We start from the raw sequence: 13,289 nt of genomic DNA, 5'->3' as shown, positions 1-13,289 counted from the left end.
CCCACAGCAGCTGGGGCTGCCCCTGGATCCCTGGCAGTGTCCAAGGCCAGGCTGGATGGGGCTTGGAGCAGCCTGGGATGGTGGGAGGTGTCCCTGGAATGGCAGGGGTGGGATGGGCTGAGCTTTGAGTTCCCTCCCAGCCCAAACCCCTCTGCTTTTACAATTCTAAATCTGTTGGAAGCCCTGCAGTGCTGGTGTTTAGTAGCACTTCCCAGCTGATCCAAGCTGGTGTTTTGGATCTCTGCCTCCTGCCACTGTTGAACATTCCTGCAGAGCTGGAGGGAACCAGCCCAGCCCCTCCAGCTTCCCTGGCTGCTCTCTCACATTGCACCTCCCTGAGTTTGCTTGTACACCCCAACAACCACAGCCCCTCACTGGGGGATTTCCTAAGGATAATTTGGGGTGTAAATGGAGCCTCCCCTTCTCCCCCCTGTGCCCAGTAGTACCTCCATCCCCAGGGAAGGTGTGCAGGGGAGGTCTTGGAAGTTCACTGGGCTCTGTGATCCTGGGATGTGTTAAAAGTCTCTGCCTCAGCCTGTGTGTTCAAAGGAGGAGTCAAAGCTCCTCAGATTTCAGTCTCAGAATTGTTCATTGTATCTTATCTATAAAATCTTCTCCCTGCCCAGCCCAGCTCTGCTCAGCAGGACAGCCAGAGGCACTCTGCCTCCCCCAGGGCAGTGCTATCTTTATATACTAAAATCTACATGTACAATATTTACAGTTATTTTCCAATACCCATCACCTGTGTGAGACACTGAGCTTCTACTCTAAACCAATCCAAAAGTGCCAACACCACCAGTGAAGGTGGAGGTAGAGAAGGAGAAGAAGAAAGGCCAGACACACCCAAATCCCTCCATCTTGTCCCCAAACCCCTGTACTAACAATCCCCAAACCTACATTTGCACCCTGTGATAACTTTATTCTTACACTGTTGAACCTGCTGTGGCTTTTATCTCTTCATGTGAAGGTGGCAGTTTGCTCCAGGGTTCAGAATGGAGCCCACTGCTGTTCTGGGCTGTGTGCCAGGGTCTCTGAGCCCCCTGGCAGGGTCCTGGCATCTCCAGACTCCCAGAGGGATGTCCTGAGTTCCGACAGGGAGGCTGCTGGGCTGGGACAGACTCGAGCAAGCTGTGCAGGAGTTGAGCCTGTTTGGGTTTGCTGCTCTGCATGGTTCATTTTAGCAGCCTGTCTGTGTCCTTCAGTGCCCCTTGGGTCAGTGCATGCTTTGCAGAAAGTGCCTTACCCAGACCCACTCTTTGTGTTTTTTAGAACCTTTTTGGCTTCTCAGCTCGAGGCAGGATTGAAAACACGGCCACTCAAGCTGATTTCACATCAGATTTTCTTTGCTGCTCTTGGTTTATAAAGAGAGAAGCTTTTGAAAGAGTTTGGGTGATTGTTGGAAGCTTTTACAGACGTCATGGTTTGTTCAGTGGCAGAAAGGCATCGAGCAGACTCAAGGCAGGGCTTGCATAACATGGGGTGGCTGCACTGAGGGCAGCACCTGCAGGGCCAGGGCTGGTAGCAGCTGCCATCTGCTCTGTCCTCAGCCAGAAGGTCACCCTTGTGCAACCCCACACAAAGCTGTGTGCCCACAAAACACCCTGGAGAGACACAGGAGTGGTGCTGTGGAACCACAGAGTGGTTTGGGTTGGAAGGAACCTCAGGGGCCATGGAAGGTGCACATCCCTCTATCCCAGATTGCTCCAAGCCCAATGTCCAACCTGGCCTTGGGCACTGCCAGGGATCCAGGGGCAGCCACAGCTGCTCTGGGCAGTGCCAGGGCCTGCCCACCCTCACAGGGAACAATTCCTAATTCCCAATATCCCATCCAGCCCTGCCCTCCTTTGGTTCACAGCCATTCTCCCTTGTGCTGTCCCCTCCCAGCCCTTGTGAAGTGTTGCCCTGCAGCCTTGGTGTGAGCCCCCTTTGTGTGCCCTCAGGTGTCCCTGAAGCCCATGGGGAAAGCCACACTCCATTTCTGAGGCTGCAAAAGGGAGTGTGGAGTTGTGACTGCACCCCAAGGCTCTGTTCCCTGAGGTAGGTCCAGTCTGAGCCTGTGGAATGGATCCAGAGCTGAGAGTCCTCTGCCAGCTCCTTGTAGATGAGCCCAGAGTGCCCTCCCCACCCCACTCCTGCTCCTCACTTCGTTTTCTTGCCTGGAGTTCAAACCAATCCAGAGTCAGTCTGTGCTGAGTGTTGTGACTCTTGGCTTTGCAGAGGGATGAGGAGTGGTGGCAGCAGTTGGATCAGGCTCCCAGAAGAGTGGCACAGCTCAGGCTGTGGCAGGAGCAGGTGTCACAGCACATCCTCCTCCTTCCTTACACCCATGGATGTCACTGCAATATTTTCTAAAATCCCTTTGACAGGATTTTTTCTCCTGGGAAGAGGAGAAGCCTCAGCTTCTCCATGTTTTACTCCTCTAGAATGCAGTCTGGAGATTGTTTATCCAAACATATTAATTGCTTTTAATTAATAGCCAATCACAGCCAGCTGTGTTGGACTCTGAGTCAGTCATGAGTTCTTATTATTCATTCTTTTGTAACCTTCTGATGTATCCTTTCTCTTTCTTTAGCATAGTTTTAGTATTAATTTCTTTTCATGTAATATCATGAAGTAATAAATCAGCCTTCTAAAAACATAAAGTCAAATTCTCATTTCTCACCTTGTCCTGAAAACCTCACAGCACCACTGATGGATCCAAGCTTTTGGAATAATCCTTGTCCATGAACACACAACCCTGTGTCTGCATGGCCCTTCAGAGCCTGCCCAGGCTTTGTGCACATCATCCTGTGCCTGAGTGCCCACCCAGATCCTTGGTAGTGACAAATTCACCTGCTTCCAGTATCTGGGAGCTGAAAGTTTAGCCAAAAGTGTTTTCTTGAGTTCTCTTTGCCTTGCTGCAGTGCAGTTGGAGTGTCTGGGTGATTGGAGGTGAAAAACAACCTGCCTAACAATGAGGAGCACTGGAGAGCTGGCAGGCATCTGGAAATCTCCCTGCTTGTGTGAGAGGGGCTGAAACACCACAAGCAATGAGCAAAAGGTGCAGTCCTGAGTTACAGCTGATGCTGCCTGTCTCAGTATTTTACTGTGCCAGAGAGGGGATTAAAGGAAATGTATGATGGCCTGAGTTAAAAAGCATTTAGCTTGTGAAAAAATAAGACATGAGATCCAAAATGAGGTGAGAGAGTTGAGATTTGCACTGTGTCTTGTGGAGAGAAACATGGCTTTACATGAATGCATTGGCTGTTAATAAATACCTGTATTTTAGGAGATCCCAAAGCAGCAGCCCCTCAGGGAAGGCTGGCTGTGCAGGGAGAGGAGGTTTCTCACAGTTCATTCTTGGAATCTTTGCCTGCCAGTGTGCTGGTCCTTTTCCTCAGTCAGGGTCACCAAGTGATGCATTGTCACAGGGGTCCCAGGGTGAGGGAAGAGAGGAGAAAGTTGACTCCATGTTCAGAAGGCTGATTTATTATTTTATGATATAAATTATGTTAAAAAAGAACACTAAAAGAATAGAAGAAAGGATTTCATCAGAAGGCTGGCTAGGAATAGAAAAGGAATCAATAACAAAGGTTTGTGTCTGACTGAGACAGTCTGGACAGCTGGGCTGGGATTGGCCATTAATTAGAAACAACCACAGAGACCAATCCCAGATCCACCTGCTGCATCCCACAGCAGCAGGTAAGAATTGTTTGCAGTTTGTTCCTGAGGCCTCTCAGCTTCTCAGGAGGGAAAAAATCCTAAGGAAAGGATTTTCCATAAAACATGTTGGTGACATGCCAGCAGCTGGGAGGGCAGGCAGGTGCCAGGAGCAGCCCTTTGGAGCTGGATCAGCTGATGCTATCCCGAGCATCCCTGGGATGGCAGAGGTGCCCTGCTGTCTGTCTGGCTGGCTGTCTGGCTGGCTGGCTCAGGAGCAGCAAGCAGGGCTCCTGGCTGGCACTGGCAGCCTGCTTAGAAGCAAATTAAACTCACAGAATTCTCCTTTCTACAGTCACCCCTGTGAATAAAACCAGACCTGTGCTGGCAGCTGGGATTGAAGGGGAAGCAGAGTCTTGGGATCACCTGTGGGAATGGCTTTGGCCTTGGGGGATTGGCAGAATGATAAACCACATTTACAGAAGTACAAATCAGGTTTTGTGTCTATAATTCAGTGGTGTAGCTCTCAGGGCAAGCTACACAAGCTTTAGTGTCTTAGCTTGAAGTGTTTCCATGAGGTTTCTATGATCTCTTTCATTTTTCCTGGTTTGTTTTTGCCTGTTCTGCTTCAATTCCATACAACAGAAGGATACAACTCCTCTGTCAGATGATGTGATGTCAAAAAAATCTTTATTTAAAATGGGCAAGTGAATCTCACACTTAATTCTCTGGATGCCTCTTTGTTCAGTGAGAAGCTACCCTTTTGTTCAGTGAAAATCCAGCTGCAGTCAGGTGTGTTGTTTTGTTTTTAAGCTGATGGATGGGCACAATATATTAATTTTAGCAGCTCCATCAGCTTGGGGGCAGAAATCAAAAGGATGATCTCAGTCATGCAGAAGAATTCAAGAGGTTTTGTGCTCTTTCCCTTTTAAAAAAGGGGTTTATTCTGCTCTTTTAAGTAAATTGCAGGGATCAAACCTGCTATGCCTGGGCACCAGCAATTATATGGAATTTGGAATTTGCTTGAAGATCATTTTTAAAAAATAATAATGCTAGCATGTGTCAGGCTTTAAAAAAATCATAACTGATTTAACTTCATTTTTTTCCATTTCACATAAAGATGAGTGATTCCTACCCTCATCTTTAATGAATGAATATGAGTCAAAGGTATTTCATTTTTCTGTTTATAAAATAATGTTGTCTTCTGAAGCAAGAGCCTTTTAGAGTATGCAGTACATAAGAGGCATAATTGATGTGAAAGGAAGCACCATCATCCACTCTGAGACATGAAAATGAAAATTATTGTGGCTTTCATTATCCCATGTGGTGGAATATCCCTGGCAATAAGGAGTGGCCTTCCTGGAGAAGCAATGCCAAACATTTTACCTCTCTCCTGCTGAGACAAACAACTGAGCTGCGTTTTTACTGTGCATCCCATGTGCCTGTCACATTTTCTGAAAAACCCTTTTTGCCCAGGATTTTCTCCTGGGAAGCTGAGAAGCCTCAGAGAGAAATGAAAACAACAATTATCTGATTGCTTCTCCTGTGTTTACTGCTTTGGGATGTGGTCTGGACATTGTTTACCAGCAGGTGAATGTTTGATTGGTTCCATGGGAATTGTTATTAATTAATGGCCAATCCCAGCCAGCTGGGTCAGACTCTGAGGAGTCAGTCAGGAGTTTTTATGATTCATTCTTGTTAAGCCTTCTGTCTGTATCCTTTCTCTTTCTTTGGTATAGTTTTAGTATAGCATAATATACTATAATATACTATAATATAATGTAAGGTAATAATGTAATGTAATGTGATATATAATAATATAATATAATGTAATGTGATATAATGTGATGTGATGTAATGTAATGTAATGTAATATAATATAATATAATATTTCATAATATATAATATTATACATAATTATATATAATACATATTACATTATATTATGAATAAATTATAATATATGATATTATATTATATTCATAATATAGAATACTAGATATAATATATATGATATTATATTATATTATATTATATCTATTAATTATATTATATTATATTATTATATTATATTATATTATATTATATTATCTTCTATTATATTATATTATATTAAACTCTCACCTCGCCTTGGGGACCTCACAAACTCCACACCCATGGCCCTTTTTCCCTTCCCTGCTCAGCATCCAGTGGTTTTAGGACAGGAATGTGCTTTCCTCGTGCTGGCAGTAGGTCATCATTGGTGCCAAATGCTGCCCCTGTTCTCTGCTTTGGTGGGAGATGTGTGTGTCCTTCACGTGAGCACAGAACTGCCTGCGGTGACCTCGGGCCCATTTAATGGACAAGTGCAGAGTGACAGGAGAGCACAGCTCAGTGCCCTAATGCAAAGCCCCTGAGCCTGGCTCTGTGCTGCTGCTCCCCTGCAGCACAGTGTTGTTCTGGTCCAGATGCCTTCCCCTGTGTGCTGCTGGGGCACTGATCTGTGCTGGCAGACAGCAGCTGGAGCAGGGCCTCTCCCGAGACAGGCGTGGAATCGTGTCCAAATCACCCCTCAGAATTGCTCAGGTGACCCAGTTTTGCCTTCCACAATCAGTTTGTCACAGGAACCACTGCTTGGAGTGATGCTGTGTGTCTGGAGTTGAACCTGCAGTCTGCTAAAATGGTAACATTTAGGGCTGCTTTTCTTACCAAAAAAAACCACTGATGGCAGTGGAGTGTCCAATAAAATTCAAAACATGGGCACACAAACCAGCAGCATCACAGGAGTTGTGTCCCTGGAAGGTTTTGACAAACCTGTCCAGTCTGTCTCAGCATGGAAATGTTCATTCTGAGATGGTGCTGGTGCATATGAGGCATTTCACAGAATCCCAGAATTGTTCAGGTTGGAAAAGACCTTTAAGATCCTTGAGTCCAACTGTTCTTTCTCAATGTCTGGGCTTTTACCTTTGTAAATTAGCAGGTTGTGTTTGATCTGCTGGCAGAATGTGAAACACCTGTAAGGAATTAAGAACAAGGAATCAAAGAATTATGATTATAATTATTTTTGCAAAGAGCTCTTGGGAGAAGAGAAAACGCAGCACCTATTTTACATCACTTGGAGGGACACAAGAAGTGTTGGCTTTATAAAGTCAGTAGCAGCAGTGCTTGCTGCTCACAGTGACCTTGCTGTGCAGCTGTTGGAGAGCAGGAATGTTTCTCCTGCCAGCAGGGTCATCTCTGCAGTTGTTGATGGAGAGCAGGAAGGGAGTGCTGAGTGCTGGGGATGTGAAACTCAGCTGCAGAACATCACCACTGGGTGGGCATCAGTGGATGGAGTGTTCAGAGAGCTCCCTCTGCACTCTGAGCACACCAGCTCTGCTGGAGGTGTTCTGAAGATGTGTTTGACACCTGTGTTTCACTGAGTAAAAATAAATTCTCATTGCTGAGAGCTGTGAAACTCTACATTCTGGTAGAGAGCTCATCCTAGGTGGGAAGTGGCAGAGGTGGCCTTTTCCTGGCTGCATGGGATGGAGAGTTTCCATGGTTCTACCTTCCAGTGTGACCACACTGGAGGGACAGCAGGACTTGGTCAATCAGAATCCTCTGGGGGTGTTTTGTGATCTTGGCAGAAGGTCACAGAGCAGAACGATGTGGGACGAATGGAGGGTGTAACCCCCAGTTTCCCAGCCCCCGGAGAGGGCCGGCACCTTGCAGTGCCCGGTGTTTGTGGAGCCTGTGCATCCTGCTCTGCTCCTGAATAATGAAAGGTGAGCGGGAGCGGCTGCCGAGGGCCCTTCAGGACACACGGCGCAGGCTGCGAGCCAAGTGCCTTGTTTGGCTTGGCTGCCGTGCCTCCTGGCTGCTCTTGTCCCGGGGCCCGAGGGATTTCTCCCGTTCTGGGAGCGGATCTGTGCTAATTGCGGGCCGGGAGGAGCGGCGGGGGCCGGGCTCGGGATGCCGCGCTCCGGGCAGCATCCCCCGGCTCGGGCAGCTCGGAGCCCGTCCGGAATATTCAACATGGCATCCCTTGAGCTGTGAATTAGCTCCCTGCTCTGAGATAACCCGCTGTTAAAGCAGATTCCTGTAGTTCATCTGGCTGGGGTGAAGGGGGATGGCAGGACCACCAGGTGATGGTGGGCTTTGCACCAGCGGCTGCAAAACGGCTCTTCCTATTTACAGGAAGCCTTACAAGAAGTTGCAGGGTGGTAAGTTGTGCTGAGTAGCAGCAGAGCAACCTTGGAGTACCACTTAGTGCCCGTAGGAAGAGCTGCTGCAGCAGCATCCCTACGGATGATGGATACCCGCGTTCCCAGCGCGGTGCGAGCGGAGCGCAGCCCCGAGCGGGGCGGGATGCGGGGAGCAGGGAGGTGCGGGATGCTCCGGAGAGGGCTGCAAGAATGTGCCGGCTATTTGTCTGTGCTTAAAAGTGGTTCCTCTGGAGGGGTCTGTCATGCCGGGAGGATGAAAAATGGTTGATCCCGCTCCGGGTGAGGAGGCTGCGCTGCCTGCGCGGCGCGCTGGAAAGCGCGGCCTGGATCGGGAGGCGGGACGAGCCCTGGCAGCCCTGCACTCTCCTGCTCTGCTGGATTTACAGATTTGGATCTTGAGGAAAACATGAACAATTTTTCACTCTTAGGTTCGTATTTTTCAACAGGTCTTTCCTTCCCCCGTCTCTTCCCTTTGTTTTGTTTTTGTTCTTTGGAAATACCCATTGGAAGTGGCATTTTGGCTGTCGGAGAAATGGAGAAATGTGCTGGCATTCTATGGCAGCAAACAACACCTAGAAGGAACTGGAAATCTGTTTTCAAGCTGGCCAAGGGAGACCTCTTAGAATCCCGTGGACATTAAATATCACCTTGTTCCAGCTCTCCTGTGGTGTGCCTTGTTCCAGCTCTCCACCACGGGCAGGGACACCTCCCACTAGAGCAGGCTGCTGCAAGCCCCTGGTCTTGAATCCACGTCTGCTGAAGATACACATGCAGCTCTACTCCACGGTGAATAGAGCTAAGAGCAATAATCAGTGTTAATTAGTCAGCGTTAAAGACAGCGGTGATACCTGGAGAAATGAGCTAAGTCAGGAATTCTCTGTGTTAGCAGAGCAGCAGTGTGTGCTGTGGGAGCAGAGCATCCCTGATTGCTGTGTGAGAGCCCAGCCTCCCCCTGGAGCTGCTGCTGGGGCTGTGCCCTCCCCAGCTGTGCCCCCAGGTCTGCTCCTCACTGAAAGGGAGGTCGGGCCCTGGCACAGCTGCCCAGGGTGTGGGGGAGCCCCCATCCCTGGGGGATTCCAAATCCTGTGGATGTGGCTTTTGGGGCTTAGTGGTGGAAGTGGCAGTGCTTTCCTTCCTTTTCACACCGGCTTTTTTATTGCTTTTGACCCTCACTGGCATTGGTGAGGGATGTTCTGCTTGTAGGTGTGGGAGGGAGGTGCAAGGCAGCTGCAGGTGGTTTTCCAAGCCTGACTTTTTATGGGATCCTAGGCACGGAACCTAAAAACATTTTTCCTAATGTTGTGTAACTTTTTTTTTTTTTTTTTTCCTGCCATCCTGGTTTGTGAGTGACTAAGAGCGGGCATTTACTGTTGTTAATTACCTCAGCATCCCTGCAAAAGCCCTGGCAAGTGGGTGTGGAAGGGGGCGTGTGTGCCACGCCCTGCTCCAGCTGTGCACCAGGGCCAGGTTCTGATGAAACCGCTGCTTGGGAAGGGTTTTGCATGACTAACCACTCCAGTAATGGGGCTTGGTAATCGTGCAGAGCGGGGCCGTGAACAAACATTTATTAACGAGGGTCACAGATAGAAAAATGAATCGCTTCTGGGTAGATTTGACTGGTTTTGAGGAGGAAGTGTTGTCTCAGATGCAGAATGAGCTCAGATGTGAGCTCACGGTGTGCTCCAAGCTGGTGAGCACCACACACCTTGCCCATGAAACATGGGTCTGGATAAATCCTGGGTCCCATTAACAGGTATAATTATCCCAAAAGGCAGGTGGTGGCAGCAGTGGTGTCCAGTGCCAGGAGGAGGAGCAACAGCCATAATCTAAACCACGAGAAGGAAATTCAGGATATTGAGGATGGGAACAGGCTGCTCACATCAACACGAGAAGAACTTCAATATATTGAGGATGGGAACAGGCTGCTCAGGGAGGCTGGGGAGTCTCCCTCTCTGGAGCCATTCCAGCCTCACCTGGATGTGTTCCTGTGTCACCTGCTCTAGGTAACCCTGCCTGGGCAGGGGCTTGGACTGGCCGACTTCCAGAGGACAATTCCGTGCTTCTGGCTAGCTGGTGCTGCTGGCAGGGAAGCGTGATGTGTATCCCTTTCCCAAAAGGAGCTGGCCGAGGGAATCCTGGTGCTGCTGGAAGGGAAGCTGATGTGTATCCCTTTCCCAAAAGGAGCTGGCCGAGGGAATCCTGGTGCTGCTGGCAGGGAGCTGATGTGTATCCCTTTCCCAAGAGGAGCTGGCCGAGGGAACCCTGGTGCTGCTGGCAGGGAGGCTGATGTGTATCCCTTTCCCAAGAGGAGCTGGCCGAGGGAACCCTGGTGCTGCTGGCAGGGAAGCTGATGTGTATCCCTTTCCCAAGAGGAGCTGGCCGAGGGAACCCTGGTGCTGCTGGCAGGGAAGCTGATGTGTATCCCTTTCCCAAGAGGAGCTGGCCGAGGGAATCCTGGTGCTGCTGGCAGGGAAGCTGATGTGCATCCCTTTCCCAAGAGGAGCTGGCCGAGGGAATCCTGGTGCTGCTGGCAGGGAAGCTGATGTGTATCCCTTTCCCAAGAGGAGCTGGCCGAAGGAATCCTGGTGCTCTCTGCTGCCGCTCCGGGCCGGGCGGGACTCCATGCCGGCTCTTTGTGGCTGCCGGTGCCGCGGCCGGGCCCCGCCGCTCGCTGCGCTCTGCCCGCCCCGGGGCGTGCGCCGGGCTCCGGCACCGCCGGCTCCGCTCCCGCCGGCCCTTCCCGCGCCCGCCGGACCCGCCGCGGATGCTAATCGGATTTACCCGGCCGAGAGGGCAGGGAGAAACCCGGCTGGGTCCGCAAGCCGTGCGGCCGCGCTGTAAACAATGAGCTCGGAAGCGGCTGCTGCGGCTCCCGTGCCGTGAAGAGCGGAGCGGGGCTCCGCGGGAGGAGGATGCGTGCGTGGATGTGAGCCGTGCCTCGGCGTCTCTCCGGGATGCCGCTGCCATGGACGCCGGCCGCCGGCGGGGAGCGCGGCCGGAGCCCAGCCTGACCCCGCCGCAGAGCGGGGTGTGACACCGGAGCTTTTTTTTTTTTTTTTTTTTTTTAATTACTATTTATTTATTTCATTTTTTAACCGGGTTGCAGTGGATTGTGGCTCTGCGTTTCCAGCGTCTCTCCATCTGTCCATTCATCCATCCATCCATCCATCCGTCCATCTCGGCGCCGATGCCCGCCTGAAGGGCAGAGCCATCATGTACCTCCTGGACAGCAGCGAGCCGCCGGCCGCCGCCTCCTCCCCCGAGAGGATGCAGCGGGGCACCCCGCAGAGGAAGACCGTGTACCGCATCTCCGTGACCATGGTGAAGAAGGAGCTGCTGGGGCCGGAGAGCGGCCGCGCCGGCCCCGAGCTGCCCCGGCGCGGGCGGAGCCGCCCGCCGGGCTCCTCCAGCCTCACCAGGGCCGGGCTGCTGCTGCTGGAGGAGGAGGAGGGCGAGGAGGAAGGCGAGGAGCGGGACAGGGTGCCCAGCCCCTGCGGCTTCCGCACCTTCAGGACGCTGAGCACGGGGCAGCTGGAGCTGGGCCGCCTCAAGGTGCCCCGGAGAGCGGGGCCGCCCCCGCCCGGGGCGCCGCGGGGCAGCGCCGGACCCGAAGCGGTCGCGGCCGCCGCATCCCCGCCCGGGCAGGAGGGGGACGAGGACGGGGGGCCCGGGGAGCCGGCGCCGGCGGAGCGGGGCCAAAGCCCGAGGCGGCACTCGGGGCTGCTGCGGCGCAGCTTCAGCTTCAGGCACTGGAGCGGCGGCGGCGGCGCGGAGCCGGCCCGGGTGCGGCGGCACAGCAGCTCCGGCTGCCTGCCCGGGCCGCCGCCGCCCTCGCCGCCCGCCGCGCTGCCCGCCGAGCCCCCCGAGAAGCGCAACACGCTGGATGTGGGCGAGGTGCTGAGCCAGGCGGAGCCGCTGTCCCGGCTGGAGCGCTGGGAGCGCAGCAAGAGCAAGAACCGGACCCTGGATAACAGCGACCTGCAGCGGCTCTCGGAGCGGCTGGGCCGGGAGGGCCCCGCCGCCGGCAGCGAGCACCGGCTCCTGCGCTTCTTCAGCGGCATCTTTGCCCGCAGGGACGGCCCCGCCGCCCTCTTCGGCAGCCCCCACGGGCGCTCCCCCCGCAGCAGCTTCTCCAGGTCCAGGGCTTATTTCAGCAGCCTCAGGAGAGCCGCCGTGGACATGCAGTCCAGCTCCGAGAGCATCAACGGGTCCCCCCAGAAAGGTGCCCGTCCTTGTCTCCTCTGGGTGCTCGGTGTCGGTGCTGGGGGATGGACGGTGGGGTCAAGGGGCTGCTGGGTGGGAGGAGAGGGAGATGCTGCCCTGGGGTACATCAGGGTGGTGAGGCATGCACAGAGAAGCTCTGGCTGCCCCTGGATCCCTGGAAGTGTCCAAGGCCAGGCTGGATGGAGCTTGGAGCAGCCTGGGCTAGTGGAAGGTGTCCCTGCCCGTGGCAAGGGACATGGAATGATTTGATGTTTAAGGTCCCTTCCAGTCCAAACCGTTCCTAATTCTATGGCTGCAGCGTGCTTTGGAGCACATGGTAGTGCAGCTCTGCAGAGTGCAGGTCAGGCTGTGTGTCCTCCTGAACCAAAAATCCCTCTCTGGGGTGACTGGCTGTGCATTCTAGGACAGATGAGTGAGGCGAGTGTCGCTTGTTTAATTATGGAATAGAAGCTGGTCTGGAGTGCTGCTGTATATAGGTCACTGGGTGGCCCAGTGCTGCACAGCAGTGGCACTTTCTCCTTTTGGAAAGGCTTCTGGAATCTGAAGGATGGGTTGTGTTGGTTAGAAATGGGCACTGCTGGAGAAGTGAGTGAATACTGGTGCAAATGTCTCATAAATCCAAAACGTTCATTGTAATAAAAGAGCTTGAACTGAGTTAGATGTTTTTGAAAAACACAGTACAGACTCAGAAGCCACATTCTTTGAATTATTTTATTATTTGAGTCATTTTATATAGCTGTGTACAAATTAGCCAGAGCGTTTCTAGTCTAGGTGGAAATCAGATAGGGAATTCTGGGGGTTTGTGAATACCTCAGATGCAAGAAAAACTTGAACAAGAACCTTGCTGTGGGATGGAGGTACCTTGCTGTGGGGTGGCAGGGAAGAGCTGACAAGCTGCTTTCTGTGAGGACCTGCAAGCATCCCAGTATCACTGGCTGGGACGTGTCAAACCAGAAATGCTGGTTGTGGAGCTTCACTGTGAGCCAGTGCTTTCTTCCAGCTGTGCTTTCAGATCTTTAATAACTATCTGTGATGAAACATTTAACCAGCAATTACAGTCCCCTTTAAGCACCAAGTGCTTATCAGGTGGCAGATGATCTCTGAGTTGCTGCTTTTCTGAAAATACAATTCTCAATTAGACTAAGCTTTCAGAAAGGCCCAGGTACAGCAGAGGATGGTGTGGAGCTGGGCCCAGGTGCTTTACTGGGGAAAGCAATAACCAGCTGCCAGCTCTTTCCC

At 52.1% G+C, this 13,289-nt stretch overlaps 1 protein-coding gene across 7 annotated transcripts in view; it reads left to right on the top strand.

The window, feature by feature from the left end:
• Window positions 1–13,289, top strand: part of AGAP1 (ArfGAP with GTPase domain, ankyrin repeat and PH domain 1) — a 323,709-nt gene that overhangs the window by 57,827 nt on the left and 252,593 nt on the right. For 3 of the 7 annotated variants that reach the window (XM_050987584.1, XM_050987586.1, XM_050987582.1), the window contains exon 1: window positions 10,540–12,048. The exons of 3 other annotated variants lie outside the window; for them this stretch is intronic. In XM_050987584.1, the coding sequence (XP_050843541.1) occupies window positions 11,040–12,048 (1,009 nt within the window). In that variant the 5' untranslated portion in view covers window positions 10,540–11,039. Of the gene's footprint in view, window positions 1–10,539; window positions 12,049–13,289 lie in introns of those variants that run through there. One more of the 7 variants, XM_050987583.1, reaches the window with a different exon arrangement.

Source organism: Serinus canaria (genome assembly GCF_022539315.1).
Source record: "Serinus canaria isolate serCan28SL12 chromosome 7 unlocalized genomic scaffold, serCan2020 HiC_scaffold_29, whole genome shotgun sequence".
Lineage (NCBI taxonomy): Eukaryota > Metazoa > Chordata > Aves > Passeriformes > Fringillidae > Serinus > Serinus canaria.
The sequence above is the reverse complement of the archived record's forward strand: the minus strand, read 5'-3'. Positions and strand labels throughout refer to the sequence as shown.